Source organism: Balaenoptera musculus, chromosome 12 (assembly GCF_009873245.2).
Source record: "Balaenoptera musculus isolate JJ_BM4_2016_0621 chromosome 12, mBalMus1.pri.v3, whole genome shotgun sequence".
Taxonomy (NCBI): Eukaryota; Metazoa; Chordata; class Mammalia; order Artiodactyla; family Balaenopteridae; genus Balaenoptera; species Balaenoptera musculus.
This window is the reverse complement of record NC_045796.1, coordinates 33,993,241-34,011,716: the sequence shown is the minus strand read 5'-3', so window position 1 is coordinate 34,011,716 and position 18,476 is coordinate 33,993,241. Positions and strand designations below refer to the sequence as shown.

General features: G+C 35.8%; 1 protein-coding gene across 7 annotated transcripts in view; it reads left to right on the top strand.

The window, feature by feature from the left end:
- The window catches only part of LAMA2 (laminin subunit alpha 2), a 603,913-nt gene that overhangs the window by 261,824 nt on the left and 323,613 nt on the right, over positions 1-18,476 (top strand). For all 7 annotated transcript variants that reach the window (XM_036871358.1, XM_036871360.1, XM_036871357.1 and 4 more), the window contains exons 5-7: positions 9,171-9,350; positions 12,250-12,339; positions 13,738-13,855. In XM_036871358.1, the coding sequence (XP_036727253.1) occupies positions 9,171-9,350; positions 12,250-12,339; positions 13,738-13,855 (388 nt within the window). The remainder of the gene's footprint in view (positions 1-9,170; positions 9,351-12,249; positions 12,340-13,737; positions 13,856-18,476) is intronic.

Genomic DNA, 18,476 nt, shown 5'->3' with positions numbered 1-18,476 from the left:
TTTTACATTTGCTAGTGTATATATGTCCATGCCACTCTCTCACTTCGACCCAGCTTGCCCTTCCCCCTCCCCGTGTCCTCAAGTCCATTCTTTATGTCTGCATCTTTATTCCTGTCCTACCCCTAGGTTTTTCAGAACCTTTTTTTTTTTTTTCAGATTCCATATATAGGTGTTCCATACTGTATTTGTTTTTCTCTTTCTGACTTACTTCACTCTGTATGACAGACTCTAGGTCCATCCACGTCTCTACAAATAACTCAATTTCGTTTCTTTTTATGGCTGAGTAATATTCCATTGTATATATGTGCCACATCTTCTTTATCCATTTATCTGTCAATGGACACTTAGGTTGCTTCCATGTCCTGGCTATTGTAAATAGAGCTGCAGTGAACATTGTGGTACATGACTCTTTTTGAAGTATGGTTTTCTCAGGATATATGCCCAGTAGTGGGATTGCTGGGTCATATGGTAGTTCTATTTTTAGGTTTTTAAAAAACCTCCATACTGTTCTCCATAGTGGCTGTATCAAATTACATTACCACCAACAGTGCAAGAAGGTTCCCTTTTCTCCACACCCTCTCCAGCATTTATCATTTGTAGAATTTTTGATGATGGCCATTCTGACTGGTATGAGGTGATACCTCATTGTAGTTTTGATTTGCATTTCTCTAATGATTAGTGATATTGAGCATCCTTTCATGTGTTTGTTGGCAATCTGTATATCTTCTTTGGAGAAATGTCTATTTAGGTCTTCTGCCCATTTTTGGATTGGGTTGTTTGTTTTTTTGATGTTGAGCTGTGTGAGCTGCTTGTATGTCTTGGAAATTAATCCTTTGTCAGTTGCTCCGTTTGCATATATTTTCTCCCATTCTGAGGGGTGTCTTTTCGTCTTTTTTATGGCTTTGCTGTGCAAAAGCTTTTAAGTTTCATTAGGTCCCATTTGTTTATTTTGGTTTTTATTTCCATTTCTCTAGAAGGAGGGTCAAAAAGGATCTTGCCGTGATTTATGTCATAGAGTGTTCTGCCTATGTTTTCCTCTAAGAGTTTGATAGTGTCTGGCCTTACATTTAGGTCTTTAATCCATTTTGAGTTTGTTTTTGTGTATGGTGTTAGGAAGTGTTCTAATTTCATTCTTTTACATGTAGTTGTCCAGTTTTCCCAGCACCACTTATTGAAGAGGCTGTCTTTTCTCCATTGTATATTCTTGCCTCTCTTATCAAAGATAAGGTTACGACATATGCCTGGGTTTATCTCTGGGCTTTCTATCCTGTTCCATTGACCTATATTTCTGTTTTTGTGCCAGTGCCATGTTGTCTTGATTAATGTAGCTTTGTAGTATAGTCTGAAGTCCAGGAGCCTGATTCCTCCAGCTCCATTTTTCTTTCTCAAGATTGCTTTGTCTATTCGGGCTCTTTCGTGTTTCCATACAAATTGTGAAATTTTTTGTTCTAATTCTGTGAAAAATGCCATTGGTAGATTGGTAGGGATTGAATTGAATCTGTAGATTGCTTTGGATAATATAGTCATTTTCACAGTGTTGATTCTTCCAATCCAAGAACATGGTATATCTGTCCATCTGTTTGTATCATCTTTAATTTCTTCCGTCAGTGTCTTATAGTTTTCTGCACACAGGTCTTTTGTCTCCTTAGGTAGCTTTATTCCTAGGTATTTTATTCTTTTTGTTGCAGGGGTAAATGGGAGTCTTTCCTTAATTTCTCTTTCAGATTTTTCATCATTAGTGTATAGGAATGCAAGAGATTTCTGTGCATTACTTTTGTATCCTGCTACTTTACCAAATTCATTGATCAGCTCTAGTAGTTTTCTGGTAGCATCTTTAGGTTTCTCTATGTATAGTATCATGTCATCTGCAAACAGTGACAGCTTTACTTCTTTTCCGATTTGGATTCCTTTTATTTCTTTTTCTTCTCTGATTGCAGTGGCTAAACTTCCAAAACTATGTTGAATAATAGTGGTGAGAGTGGGCAACCTTGTCTGGTTCATGATCTTAAAGGAAATGGTTTCAATTTTTCACCATTGAGAACGATGTTGGCTGTGGGTATGTCATATATGGCCTTTATTATGAGGAGGTAAGTTCCCTCTATGCCTACATTCTGGAGGGTTTTTATCATAAATGGCTTTTGAATTTTGTCAAAAGCTTTTTCTGCATCTATTGAGATGATCATATCGTTTCTGTCCTTCCATTTGTTAATATGGTGTATCACATAGATTGATTTGTGTATATTGAAGAATCCTTGCATTTCTGGGATAAACCCCACTTGATCATGGTGTATGATCCTTTTAATATGCTGTTGGAGTCTGTTTGCTAGAATTTTGTTGAGAATTTTTGCATCTATGTTCATCAGTGATACTGGCCTGTAGTTTCCTTTTTTTGTGACATCTTTGTCTGGTTTTGGTATCAGGGTGATGGTGGCCTCATAGAATGAGTTTGAGAGTGTTCCTCCCTCTGCTATATTTTGGAAGAGTTTGAGAAAGATAGGTGTTAGCCCTTCTCTGAATGTTTGATAGAATTCACCTGGGAAGCCATCTGGTCCAGGGCTTTTGTTTGTTGGAAGATTTTTAATCACAGTCTCAATTTCAGTGCTTGTGATTGCTCTGTTGATATTTTCTATTTCTTCCTGGTTCAGTCTCGGAATGTTGTGCTTTTCTAAGAATTTGTCCACTTCTTCCACGTTATCCATTTTATTGACATATAGTTGCTTGTAGTAATCTCTCATGATCCTTTGTATTTCTGCAGTGTCAATTGTTACTTCTCCTTTTTCCTTTCGAAGTCTGTAGATTTGAGTCTTTTCCCTTTTTTTCTTGATGAGTCTGGCTAATGGTTTATCAATTTTTGTTTATCTTCTCAAAGAACCAGCTTTTAGTTTTATTGATCTTTGCTATTGTTTCCTTCATTTCTTTTTTATTTATTTTTGATCTGATCTTTATGATTTCTTTCCTTCTGCTAACTTTGGGGTTTTTTTCTTCTTTCTCTAATTGCTTTAGGTGTAAGGTTAGGTTGTTTATTTGAGATGTTTCTTGTTTCTTGAGGTAGGATTGTATTTCTATAAACTTCCCTGTTAGAACTGCTGCATCCCATAGGTTTTGGGTCATCATGTTTTCATTGTCATTTGTTTCTAGGTATTTTTTGATTTCCTCTTTGATTTCTTCAGTGATCTCTTGGTTATTTAGTAGCGTATTGTTTAGCCTCCATGTGTTTGTATTTTTTACAGTTTTTTTCTTGCAATTGATATCTAGTCTCATAGCGTTGTGGTCAGAAAAGATATGTGATACAATTTCAATTTTCTTAAATTTACCAAGGCTTGATTTGTGACCCAAGATATGGTCTACCCTGGAGAAAGTTCCATGAGCACTTGAGAAGAAAGTGTATTCTCTTGTTTTTTGATGGAATGTCCTATAAATATCAATTAAGTCCATCTTGTTTAAGTGTCATTTAAATCTTGTGTTTTCTTATTTATTTTCATTTGGGATGATCTGTCCATTGGTGTAAGTGGGGTGTTAAAGTCCCGTACTATGATTATGTTACTGTCAATTTCCCCTTTTATGGCTGTTAGCATTTGCCTTATATATTGAGGTGCTCCTATGTTGGGTGCATAAATATTTACAATTGTTAAATCTTCTTCTTGGATTGATCCCTTTGTCATTATGTAGTGTCCTTCTTTGTCTCTTGTAATAGTCTTTATTTTAAAGTCTATTTTGTCTGATGTGAGAATTGCTACTCCAGCTTTCTTTTGATTTCCATTTGCATGGAAGGTCTTTTTCCATCCCCTCACTTTCAGTCTGTATGTGTCCCTATGTCTGAAGTGGGTCTCTTGTAGATAGCATATGTACGGATCTTGTTTTTTATCCATTCAGCCAGTCTGTGTCTTCTGGTTGGAACATTTAATCCATTTACATTTAAGGTAGTTATTGATATGTATGTTCCTATTACCATTTTGGGTAATGTTATTGTAGGTCTTTTCCTTCTCTTGAGTTTCCTGCCTAGGGAAGTTCCCTTAGCATTTGTTGTAAAGCTGGTTTGGTGGTGCTGAATTCTCTTAGCTTTTGCTTGTCTGTAAAGGTTTTAATTTCTCTGTCGAATCTGAATGAGATCCTTGCTGGGTAGAGTAATCTTGGTTGTAGGTTTTTCCCTTTCATCACTAAATATGTCCTGCCACTCCCTCTGGCTTGCAGAGTTTCTGCTGAAAAATCAGCTGTTAACCTTATGGGGATTCCCTTGTATGTTATTTGTTGTTTTTCCCTTGCTGCTTTTAATATTTGTTCTTTGTATTTAATTTTTGATAGTTTGTTTAATATGTGTCTTGTCGTGTTTCTCCTTGGATTTATCCTGTATGGGACTCTCTGAACTTCCTAGACTTGATTGACTATTTTCTTTCCCATATTGGGGAAGTTTTCAACTATAATCTCTTCGAATATTTTCTCAGTCCCTTTCTTTTTCTCTTCTTCTTGTGGGACCCCTATAATTTGAATGTTGGTGCATTTAATTTTATCCCAGAGGCCTCTGAGACTGTCCTCAATTCTTTTCATTCTTTTTTCTTTATTCTGTTTTGTGGTAGTTATTTCCACTATTTTATCTTCCAGGTCACTTATCCGTTCTTCTGCCTCAGTTATTCTGCTATTGTTTCCTTCTAGAGAATTTTTAAGTTCATTTATTTTGTTGTTCATCATTGTTTGTTTGCTCTTTAGTTCTTTTATGTCCTTGTTAAATGTTTCTTGTATTTTCTCCATTCTATTTCCAAGATTTTGGATCATGTTTACAATCATTACTCTGAATTCTTTTTCAAGTAGACTGCCTATTTCCTCTTCATTTGTTTGGTCTGGTGGGTTTTTACCTTGCTCCTTCATCTGCTGTGTGTTTCTCTGTCTTCTTATTTTGCTTAACATACTATGTTTGGGATGTCCTTTTCGCAGGCTGCAGGTTCGTAGTTCCTGTTGTTTTTGGTGTCTGCCCCCAGTGGCTAAGGTTGGTTCAGTCGGTTGTGTAGGCTTCCTGGTGGAGGGGACTGGTGCCTGTGTTCTGGTAGATGAGGCTGGATCTTGTCTTTCTGGTGGGCAGGACTGCATCCGTGGTTTGTTTTGGGGTGTCTGTGAACTTAGTATGATTTTAAGCAGCATCTCTGCTATGGGTGGGATTGTGTTCCTGTCTTGCTAGTTGTTTGGCATAGGGTGTCCAGCACTGTAGCTTGCTGGTTTTTGAGTGGAGCTGGGTCTTCATGCTGAGTTGGAGCTCTCTCGGAGAGCTTTTGCCATTTGATATTATGTGGAGCCGGGAGGTCTCTGGTGGACCAATGTCCTGAACTCGGCTCTCCCACCTCAGAGGCACAGGCCTGACACCTGACCAGAGCAGCAAGACCCTGTCAGCCACACAGCTCAGAAGAAAAGGGAGGAAAAAAGGAAGAAAGAAAGAGAGAAAGAAAGAAAGAAAAAAAATAAAAAATTTATTAAAATAAAAAATAAAAGTATTATTAAAATTTTAAAAATTAAAAAGTAATAAAAAAAGAAAAGAAAGGAATAGAGGCAACCAAACTAAAAAACAAATCCACCAATGATAATCAGCACTAAAAACTATACAAAAAAACAAAACAAAACAGACAGAACCATAAGACAAATGGTAAAAGCAAAGCTGTACAGACAAAATGACACAAAGAAGCATACACATACACAGTCACCAAAAGAGAAAAAGGAAAAATATATATATATCTATATATTAAAAAAAAGAAGGAAGAGAGCAACCAAATCAATAAACAAATCTACCAATGAAAATAAACTCTAAATACTAAACTAAGATAAACAGAAAACCAAAAACAAATTAGATACAGAAAGCAAACCCCAAGTCTACAGTTGCTCCCAAAGTCCACTGCCTCAATTTTTGGATGATTCGTTGTCTATTCAGGTATTCCAGAGATGCAGGGTACATCAAGTTGATCGTGGCCATTTAATCTGCTGCTCCTGAGGCTGCTGGGAGAGATTTCCCTTTCTCTTCTTTGTTCACATAGCTCCTGGTGTTCAGCTTTGGATTTGGCTCCGCCTATGCGTGTAGGTAGCCTGGGGGCATCTTTTGGAAAGTCTGAGGTCTTCTGCCAGCATTCAGTAGGTGTTCTATAGGAGTTGTTCCACATGTAGATGTATTTTTGATGTATTTGTGGGGAGGAAGGTGATCTCCACGTCTTACTCTTCTGTCATCTTGAAAGTCTCTCCTTTTTTTTTTAATTTATATTTTTCCTGAAGTATAATTGATTTACAGTATTATATTAGTTTCAAGGGTACATCATAGTGATTCAGTATTTTTATAGATTATATTCCATTTAAAGTTTTTACAAAATAATGACCATATTTCCCCTGTGCAGTACAATATATCCTTGTAGCTTATTTATTTTATACATAGTATTTTGTATCTTTTTTTAAATTCGGGTATAGTTGTTTTACAGTATGGTGTTAGTTTCTACTGTACAATGAAGTGAAGTAAAGTTTCCTGTGCTATACAGCAGGTTCTCATTAGTTATGTATTTTATATATATTAGTGTATATATGTCAATCCCAATCTCCCAATTCATCCCACACCCCCTTTCCCCCTTGGGGTCCATACATTTGTTCTCTATGTCTCTGTCTGTATTTCTGCCTTGCAAACAGGTTCATCTGTACCATTTGTCTAGATCCCACATGTATGCATTAATATACGATATTTATTTTTCTCTTCCCGACTTACTTCACTCTGTGCGACAGTCTCTAGGTCCATCCATGTCTCTACAAATGATCCAATTTCATTCCTTTTTATGGCTATTATTCCATTGTATATATTATATGTACCACACCTTTATCCATTTGTCTGTCAGTGGGCATTTAGTTTGCTTCCATGACCTGGCTATTGTAAATAGTGCTACAATGAACATTGAGGTGCATGTGTCTTTTTGAATTATGGTTTTCTCTGAGTATATGCCCAGTAGTGGGGTAGCTGGGTCATATGGGAATTCTATTTTTAGTTTTTTAAGGAACCTCCATACTGTTCTCCATAGTGGCTGTATCAATTTACATTCCTACCAACAGTGCAAGAGGGTTCCCTTTTCTCCACACCCTCTCCAGAATTTATTGTTTGTAGATTTTTTTGATGGCCATTCTGACAGGTGTGAGATGATACCTCATTGTAGTTTTGATTTGCATTTCTCTAATAATTAGTGATGTTGAGCATCTTTTCATGTGCCTCTTGGCCTTCTGTATGTCTTCTTTGGAGAAATGTCTATTTAGGTCTTCCACCCATTTTTTAATATTGAGCTGCATAAGCTGTTTTTATATTTTGGAGATTAATCCTTTGTCTGTTGATTCATTTGCAAATATTTTCTCCCATTCTGGGGGTTGTCTTTCATCTTGTTTATGGTTTCCTTTACTCTTTAGCCTCCTGTGTGTGCATGCACATGCTGTGTGTGTGTGTGTGTGTGTGTGTGTGTGTGTGTGTGTGTTCAGTCCAAAACTTACCACTCAATTTCAATTCCTTTAACAATTTTAATCTCATTTGATTTATTGCATAGGTAATAATGCATTTACAAAGTACAAAAAAGTGAAAGTAGTTCTTCCTATCATTTTATTGAGAGTTTCCTTATTCTTTTGTAAGGTACATATAATTCACTGTATAGATGTATAATTTATTTAACCAGTTTCACATTGATGGATATTAGATTGTTTCCAGTCTTCTGCTATTACCAAAAAATGTGGTGGGAATTCAGTATAGTTTTACATTTCATTAATTACATGTTAATTAGTGAGATATATATATATATATATATATATATATATATATATATATATATATATATATATATATATATATATATATATAGGGTAATTTCCCAGAAGTGGAATTTCTAAGTAAAATATTCTGTGCATTTGTAATTTTGACACTTATTGCTAAATTCACCTTCATAAGGGCCTGTGCCATTTTACACTCACACCTGTAAGTATGTGAGAATTGCTGTACCTCTTTTGTCTTGCCATCAGGGAGTATTATCAATATTTTAGGATTCTAACAACCTGAAAAAATGGAAAAGGTTTTTAGAGTGGTTTTAATTAACGGTTCTGTTATGAGTGAGGTTCACTATCTTATCAAAAGTTTAATAGCCATTTATATTTCCCTTTCTTTGAATAGTCCTCTTACATCTTTTGTCTGTTTTTGTGTTGTTGGTATTTTTTCTTGTTGATTTATAGGAGTTCTTTAGGCATTAGAAAAATAACTGCTTTATCTGTGATAGAAGTACTTCTTATTTTATCAAATGGTTTATTCCCCATTAGAATTCTCTGCTCTCATGAAATCCCTGTTAGAATATGTGAGCCTCATGCCTCCAAATTACCTTTGGAGGGTAATTTCTTGACCATTTCTCCATTTTTTACCTGGAAAATGGCATGGTTAGATTTGATTTCTTCTGGTGTCAGTTGTGCTAAATTATTTTCCTGAAAAAATTGCCATCCTGTCCAGGTTTTAATATATTTTCATAGAGTGTATTTTTCATAGAATGTGTTATATCCTTGGTAAATTTTTTGCCTTCTTGATCTATCAATTACTAAAAAACAAACAACAATAACAACAACAACAAAAAAACCCCAGCTTATTGAAATTTCTCACTGTGCTTGGAGATTTGTGTAGTTTTTCTTGTAATGTGTCCATTTTTGCTCTCTATATTTTAAGGCCATATAATTAGACACTTTCAAGTTCAGAATTAAAAAAATTAAGCTCCTGATGGTTTCTCATTTTTGTCTGATATTTTGTAACTTTTTTATACCAAGTTTTCTGGTTTCCCACTATATACTACAGTCTTAAATAATGTTAGGGCACAATAATTTTCAGAAAAAGAATGACTTAAGAATTTATAGAAATCCTAGGAAAGTCAAGTAGATGCACTGCCTTGGAACAGAGAAATATGGGTAATTGCAGTATATACAACACACCTGAAATATAAGCAAATAAATTGCATGTATATGTACTAAAGCATTCATAAAATTCCTCAATTACTTCACTGCATTCCAGTAAATAAATATGAACCTGTATGTGCCTGACTAACTGGGAGAAAGGGAGCTTAACTTTATTTTTCTAAGAAAAATTAAACAAAACCAGATATTTAATTTTTGGTAACTTTAATTGTCAAATGATTTCCCACATTGTGTAGATTCACATCTCTTTGATCAATGGGAGACCGAGTGCTGATGATCCGTCTCCTGAACTGCTAGAATTTACCTCCGCCCGCTACATTCGCCTGAGATTTCAGAGGATCCGCACCTTGAATGCCGATTTGATGATGTTTGCTCACAAAGACCCAAGAGAAATTGACCCCATTGTCACACGAAGAGTAAGTTACAATGAATCATACTGGAACTTGTGAATGATATTGCACCCATCGTTTTAATTGTCTGTTAAATAGTTTTAAAAGATATTTTTCAGTGAAGGAGTGAAAGACTTCGAAATTCCACAGACCTTCCTTTGTTTAAATCTAAGCTCTGCCACTTATTAGATGTGTAACATTCATCAAACTTTTTAACATTTCTAAACTTCAATTTGCTCTTTGGTACAATGGAGATCATAATGCCTAGATCATTATCTTAATTTTGAGGCCTAAGTTAGTTTTTCGACACTTTGGGTAATCCATACTACTATTATAATTGGCTTTTGTGGGGGGTTACTACAGGAAGGGAATGGGCTTTGAAACATTTTTGGTTGCAACCCACACTAAGAAATACATTTTATATCATGATTTAGTACACACACACACACACATCACATGACATCTTGATAACCTTTAATCTGCATAGATCAGCTGGTGATGTGGAAATGCAGATTCGGATTCAGTAGGTCTAGGGCAGAACTGAGAAACTACAATTCTAATAAATTCCCAGGTGATATGGATGCCACTGTTCTTTGGACCATTTTGTCTAATTAAATAATTTAGTTTTATGCTTCATTAATGAATCACAAGGCACTGCTAGTTCAAAAGAGTGCTGCTATAGGAAAAAAGTGATTATATATACTATTTTATTTTCCTTTATGAATTGAATATCAGGCAAAAATGGTCATAGCATCCTTTCAACAGATCATTGAAAGTAGGAGCTAACAAGTGTTGTTTTCCAGTGTTAAACAGGAATTTGAGAGATTATGACATAGACGATCAGCCCAAGTTGCTATGAGTGATAACTGTTCTTTCTCCTATCCACGCCTCACTGTATTCACTGGTTTACTCATCTCCTTTATATGCTGCTACATAGCCAAGGCACTATTACCAAGAGAGTCAATTCGGCAGTAAATCCATAGAACAAATATATGCTAACAGCGGAGGAGAAAAGAGGATTGTAGGGATTGTGAGAAAAAGCATTGCTCTAGAATGACCCTACTAAGGTTAGACAGTTGCCACCAATTACCAAATTGCTGAACCGTCAGGCTGAATATTGAAGGGTGGTACTTTTTACAATTCCTGAGTACCCCTCACATATTTTCTCTTCTCATTACTTAACTTACTCACACCTAACCTCTCCATCATTACAAAATAACTTTTAAAGTTTTATTGTCCCTATGCAACACATGTTGGATGTTTTAGTGCCCTGTATTTCCAAACCTGATATAATTTTACCTTGTCTTATATTTCAGTATACTGTAACTTGTCTTATGCAAAAGTAATCATTATTTTTCACCAATGTTTAGATTCTTCACTTGTTAAAAAAAAGATTTTTAATTATAATTTTGGCATGACTTAAAAATACACACCAAGGAAGACTGAATAATTTTGAAGTGAAATTTAATCTTTCCTGACAGTATATCTATCAAAGAAAAAAAATCAATGGAAATAAATGTGTTCCTTTTATCATCTTTTGCAGAAGGTAGAGAGGGGGTTAGGGTGCACATCTATTATTTATAACTTCATTGTACATGAGCCTTTAAAATAGTGCAGTAAAATTCAACATATAAATATGTTTTTTGAAAGTACTCAAGTTCTGTAAACACTACATATAAATTTAAATATATAAAAATAGTATATTGAATTTTAGCTCCTCTTCATGACGCAGAAATGAAGCATTGCACATTTATATTTAAAGCAAATTTCCCAATTTTAAAAACATCTACAAAACTACTGTATCAGCTTTCTGAGCAACTATTCCTGTTTGTATCTGTATTATAAGGTGATGAAGTTAGTGAAAAGCAGACTTTTTTATGTCTAAACTAAACCTAAACTTCCTTGCAAGTTACAATAGTGTGAGGTCTAAGTGTATCAAGTAAGATAAAGTAACAAAAATATTATAAAAGATACTATACGTAAATAGCAAAAACAAACAAAAAGAATTTTAAAAAGAAGTAAAGAAAAGAAGTAAATTGGAAAAGGGAATTTGTAGTCAGGGAACTTTGTGTCCACCTACTTATTCTCACTAAATGTGTGGGTTTTTTTTTTTTTTTTTGTAAATAACTGGAATAATAGAACTATCTACCATAAGTTGGTTATTTGGATTCCGTAGGTAATATGAAGTACTCTCACAACTATAAAATGCTATATACAAATTAAGTAAAATTTTAAAATAGTCCTGTTCTGTAATTACAAATAATCTTTTAAAAATAGCTGAGTAGATGAAAATAATTAGAAACAGTCCTGTTAACTCAGATAGGAAAGTAATTGCATGGACATTTTAACATAATAATGAAAAAAAAGTGTTCTGCACATCTAGTTTACTTCTCACATTATGTTAAATCAATCTTATAATTAATTTTCATTTTCTTCTTGATATGGTTAAGAAATGTGTTGTTATGAGCACTATTTCCCTAAATTTGTTGATTCTTTTCAAATCCATCAAGTAAAACAGTCTGCGTATGATTCATGAACACCGATGTTCCTATAATGATAATAAAAGAGGTTTTCTTTCTTTCAACTTTTATGAAGAATTAGTGCCCTTGCTCCCCCGCCCCATAACAATTTGCTCTCAATAATAAATACTCCAGCATGGAGTATTTGTACTATGCAGTCCTTTGTACTGTCTGTAAGAAAGAAATTTCTAAAATGCCCACCTAACGTAAATTAGAGGCATTCTGTCCCTGGGCTATGATTTCAATGTGAGGAGTTACTGGATATTTTTGTGAACCTTCTGTTGTTCTCTAGTGCTTCAAACTAAGGATACAAGCAGAAGGCCAAGTTTTTAACTGAATGTTCCCTTTTGTTGCTTTCACCTTGCAGTAGTCTTAATAGGATTTCTCTCTGGATTGCTTTTTTGCAGTATTACTACTCGGTCAAGGATATTTCGGTTGGAGGGATGTGCATCTGCTATGGTCATGCCAGGGCTTGTCCACTTGATCCAGTGACAAATGTATGTATATTTATAGGATGCTTAGGTAAAATGAAGCTCTGAACTGTAAAATGCTTCATGAGAAGCTTTGCTGACAGGGACGCTGTGAATGGGTACCAGGTCCCCACTTAACAGAAAGCCATGCCAGGGTGAAATAGAGCTGGCAGGTAAGATGATAGACTTTGAAGGCAACCATCACAGTATCAGAAAACAGATTAGTTTTCTTCCAAAAGGCTCCAAACTGGTCTATATATTTTGAAACCTTTCTAGCTATGACAGCCTGCTGTATGATTTAGCTTTAGAGAATGCCTGTCATTAATCAACCTGACCGTTTCTTTTAAGAATTTTCATCAAAAAAATTAATGCAAACCAATGAAAAATGTACATGGAAGTAAATCTAAATGGCCATGGAACCGGAGGCTGAGGTAGGACAGGGGCAGTAAGGAGTAGGGTGGAAGAGAGTATTCAATAGAGCTTGAAACCGCCAGGTCAGAAAATGCTGGAATGGTTTTGGGTTGAATTTTTCATTAATGACAATGGACTAAATGAACATAACCTAAAAAAGAAGATGAATGAACATCTGTTTTTCTCAGTCATAGATAAACTGGTGAAATAGAAAATCATCCACTTTATAGTGTATGGAAGAAATATATTCAATAGTAAGATCAGTGAATGTAGCTACCTATGTAAAGATTTTTTTCCTACTAAAACTGTAATGCAAATGGTATTTCTCAAATAGTATTAGTTTTCTGACTAATGCATCATAGTATTACCTCCTCGGGAAGATTCAAACCCCTGGCATATTTTTCTGGGCAAGGCTGTGGTCCTGCTTTCTTCAGGGTGTGGGCACTGTCTATCAGGGGTATTGATGAGCAGTATTTCCCAAGCTTTGAGAGCCCACACAGCAGCTTTGGAGGGCCAGTTCCATGTGATGAAATAAGACTGTACTCAGAACACACACAGACAGGAGATTCAGGCTTGGGGTATTAGATTTCTATTCTATCCATGCCCCTCCATGCCTAGGAATCTACTCTTTCCCCTCTTCCTACACCAAATGTTGATTGTACTTTGAGGGAATCCTTAAAATGGATACATCCCACCCAGAAGACCTGTGGATCTCAGGAATCAGAGAAGGGATTCTAGTCTTCTAGACTACTCCCAGCTGGGCCTCTTCTCTCTTCTGTGTCTGAGCCCAGTGATTCCAGAGCCAGCCTGGATCTCCCTCCCTAAGCTGGTGTCGATCAAATATACCCACTCCCAAGGCTGGCACCTCTTCCTTCCCAGACTGATGGGAGTTTTAGATTTTGGTACATCGTCTTGATGTTTTCTTTTCTCTTCATTCTACCTTTCAGGGGAAGTCCCTCATTTATGGTTCCAAAGAATGCTGAAAGTATGCTTTTTCCCCATTTTTTTGACTAGAAATCCCGCTGTGAATGTGAGCATAACACGTGTGGTGATAGCTGTGATCAGTGCTGTCCTGGATTTCATCAGAAACCGTGGAGAGCAGGCACTTTTCTGACCAAAACTGAATGTGAAGGTATGTTCCTGACAAGCCAGCACCATGGGTAATTCTTCCTTTCCTGGGGCACAGGTGATATAAACATGTGCTGATTGCAGGTGAGCGCCTATTTCCAGTCCATATATTTTATCCAAGACAGTAGCTGGTAAGCTCTTTTACCCTCCTGTTTTAGAGTTTTCAAGTTTTTTTTTTTTTAATTTGACAAATATTTACCAAGCACCCACGAATTTACCACTGTGTGAAAATAATGAAAAATAGATAAAAGCATAGTATATACTTACTGTCATCAGGGGTGAATCTGAAGCTTATAGCATAATATATATATAGAAATGTAAGTAAACATTCAGTAAAACCTACAGGGTATAGAGATTACCCTTCTAAACACGTATGTTTATAAAATGGTTCTGAAATCAGTATAGCTCCAGATCCTTCAGCCTGTTCCCTTTGTAGTTCCTCCCCTAAATAGCTTAGGTAAATAGTAAATAGCTTTTGAATACCCATCATCTAATAAATGGAGAAAAACCAGAGGGGAGAGATCATACCCTACAGGTTAGAGTCAGTTTATTATCTGGGAAAGAAAGGACTCTGATTCATTAGTTATACTTATTAAAGGGTAGTGTTTGGGGGCAGTAGCTGGGAAGAATAGAGTAAAACGTAACACAGAGAAGGCAGAAAATCAAATTTGTGCAGAAAGAATATTTATTTTAATAAGCATTAATATTTTAAATGTGTGGTTTCACATTAATAACAGTATAAAATGCTACTATTAGAAATGGTATCAGTGACAATCAGTAGCATAAACTACGCTATAGTAATTATTGGGCAGTGACAACCAAGAAAAAGCCAGTAATGAAAAATCGTAAAACAACTGGCTATGCAAACATTTGCCAACAAATACTCATTTATACTTTAATATTATCCCTTTTGAAGTTTCTCCTGAAGGGAAATACCCAAGAAAGGTAGCAGATGGCTTTGTAGCCTAATATTGCCTACTGTCCCAACACAGTGACAGGGAAGCTAGAGAAACTTCTGTTTCTGGAGATCTGTTCAGGCCAAGACGAGACCTAAAAACAAAGACTTCTGCTGAACTATAAATCTGAACTAGCCAGAAAGCCCAATTCAACTGAATTCAAATATCAGTATTTTAGTGAATCAGTCCTGATCACATTTTTTCGGTTCAATAGGTGTATGTGGTCACCAAAACAAGCTTGGTAGACATTTTAAACCAATACCAACCTTATATATTTATTGAATAACAATATTTATCATGTATCATGTGTCAGACAAGATAGGTCCTTAAAATTATTGAATTGTAACAGACTTTAATCATAAAATATTCCCCAAACATAAAATACATTTTCTTTTCAGTTTAAGATTCTGCCTATCCTATCAATGTCTTGTGTCCCTTCATTTTCTGCACATATCTCTTTTGCTTTTTGATTTGTATCTGCGTGCTTGTGAAGATATTTTGGTTTAGAAATCACTCATTGTGACTGAGATGTATCTGAGGGAATGGGCCACCACTACCCAGTGTTGTAAGGGGGGGTATCAGATGCCCAGCCCTTGTTTTTTGTCATCTACTCCCAACCCCATTCCTGACGATCCCTCAGGATCTCCACAGCTTCTCCCAACAAGAGCAGACATTCATTCCTAAGACTGAATTTAAGTTAAATGACACCATGAATATCTCTTCTCAAACTTCCTTAAATTTGATTAATTTCTCTTCTGCTTGTGGAATATCAGCAGTCACACGTGGAACTTTTGAGCATTTGAGGGTAGGGATTCTTCCTGTTGTCTCTGACATTCTATCACAAAGTTATCATGATGTAACGTTAAGTGGATCTGCAGAATCCTTTACCGCTCTCCACTTGTGTATATGTGTTTAAACAAGGAAACAGAAAGGATGGATCAGACTTATTAGCAACAGGGATGGACAAAGCAACACAGAAGGAAATTTCCACTTGCTGCTATATACATTTTTATAAAATAGTGTTATTATAAAACAGTTTTATCTTTCTTTGTGGAAGAGATGGGAGGTTGTATTTCCAAACTGAAAAAATAATTTTTTTTTTTGAAATCCACAAATTAAATATAAGGGTCTTAACCATAAAACCTTGTATAAATATTGTGCTTTTGGCAATGTATACATTCGTAAAAGCTTATATGAAAATTTTATTTTCCAAGTTGAATTATGTTCCAATCACCTCTTAATATTTAGAAGAATCCTTCTGCAACATGGCAAATCCCTTTATATAATGAACAACTGCCTTCTAATTCATTTGAATTTAATTTCGACTTTTATCAATCTAGCTTGTTTGAGGCAGATTATATCTCTAAAGTGCAAAGGATATGTATTCCATTGCTAAGCCTGTACTAACAGACAGTTTCTATCATGTGTCTTGAACATTCTGTGAAATAACAAACTGCTGATGACAGAGTGAAAAATGGCTCTTTGTAAGTAGGTACTATCCATGTCCTCTAAGGCTATAGATGAAAGCTGTGCAGGCCCAGGACCTTTAAACAGCAGCCAAGGCTGTAGGAAAGGGCCCTCATACATGGAGTGTGAAAAGGACTGCTCCTCAGGCATCAGTCTTTACCTGCATTAGCTCATGGTTATAAGTGCAGTCAGCAATACTAGTTCTAAATAATGTGAGAATAAATTTGTATTCCTCTGTATTTCCCTCTAGTTGTACTTGTAGCAGAAATCTTGACTATTTTTTGCAATATATTTTTACAAGATTTTTGAGAATTCTTGCACATTGTCCTAAAGATATAAAACTGCTTATGATCCCTAGTGATTTATATTTGTGACTACATGTCCCCTAGAATACATTTTGAAAACTCTCCATTAATATAGCAAGAGTACTATATCTTAAATCAAAAGCCAAGAAGCTGAAGAAGATATTTGCAACAAACAAGAAAAGGAGATAATATCCTTACTGTATGAAGAGATCTTCCATAGCAATAAGAAAAAAATTTTAAAAACCTGTTAAAAATGAGCAAAGATCAAAACAGACATTTCTCAGGAAAAAAATATGACATAACCATATAAAGAAATTATCCCACTTATTTATAATTAAGGAAGTATCCATTAAAACAATAAAAGTACTTTTTTTTTAACTTACCAAAGTGTTCATTCATTCACTCAACGTATGTTTGAATGCTCACCGAATGGAAAATGTCGGTAATACACAGTTTTGGTGAGGCCGTGGGGAAACAGTTTTATGCTATCTATCGGAGGGAGAGTAATCTGACATAGCATTTGCAGAGGGAATTTTTTCAAGTTAATTAAAATTAGAATTTCCCATGCCCCTTGACTAGAAATTGCACTTGCAGGAATTTAATCTGTAGATGGACTTGGATAGCTGTACAGGACATTTTATGATCCTTGTCTTTAGTACCCAGTTGCTAATACCACTGCTACTGACATTTACAGGGCTGAGTATTTACTGTCTCAGGCGTTCTGCTAGATGATCTGCATTCTCACCACAACCTAAGAGTTAAGTACTAAAATGACGCTAAGGCTTGAACTGTCTCCTCAAAGCCACTCAGCTGGCAAGTGGGGAGCCGTCTAACACCAGACCCCCACTCCTACCCCCACCTCCATTGTCCTCCTGGTAGGTACTCAGTGTTATAAAGGAGGAATCTGGAAACAATGTAACTGCCCACTATTAGGCATCTAATTAATCAAGAAGTACCCAGTGTAACCTTAGGGAAAACATAATACTAATAGAGAAGGAGCCATGCTATTTACTGTTAGTAAAAAAGATAGTTCAGAACAGTATATAAATGTCCCCTTTTGTGGAATTAAAAAAAAGATTGAGCTGTGTGCCGCACACAGGCCCGTGCACGTGCATACACATGTACGCATACGCACACACATATAGATGTGGAAATCAGTGCAAGGACACCTAAGAAACTCAACATCTGAGGAAGGACACTGCACAGTATATTTTTTGCCTAGTTCCCATCCTAAAATAAATTCTACCCATTTTTCAAAGCCTTACCCAATTCTTCCTGGGGAAGTAATTTTTTATTCCTCTGAACTCCTGTAATGTGATATGAAAAAGAAAAGGAGGAGAAGAGGAGAAGGGGGCTACGAAAACATAGAGGATGAAGATGAGAGGAAGTGGAACAGGGAAAATCAATTGGGAACTTATTTATAATGCATTATGCTAATGATTTTACATACATTTTAAATATTCCTACCTAGTAATTACTACTGACCGCTTCATGTTTTATATGGAAACTGAGCCTTAGTGAAATGAAGTTCCCTACCTCACAGGACTACTAAGGAGTGAAGAGGACACCCAAATCCAAGACTGGCACAAAACAGCGTGATCTCACCACTGCGCAAACCAGCTCTCATCTTGTCCTGATAACTTGGCACTTATTGTACAGCTTTTTCTTATCAGATAACTTGAAGGGATTGTGGTAGTGGTTAGCCCTGCAGACTCTGGAGCCTGACTTCAGAGTTTGGCTTACAATACTGATTTGGTGAACTTTTACTAGTTACTTCACTTCTCTTTGCTTGAGGTTCCTAATATATGAAAAGAGGTTAATGGAGTCCGTAAGTCACAAACCTATTTGAGAATTAAAATCAGTGGTAATAAATATAAAACATTTAGAACAGAATGTG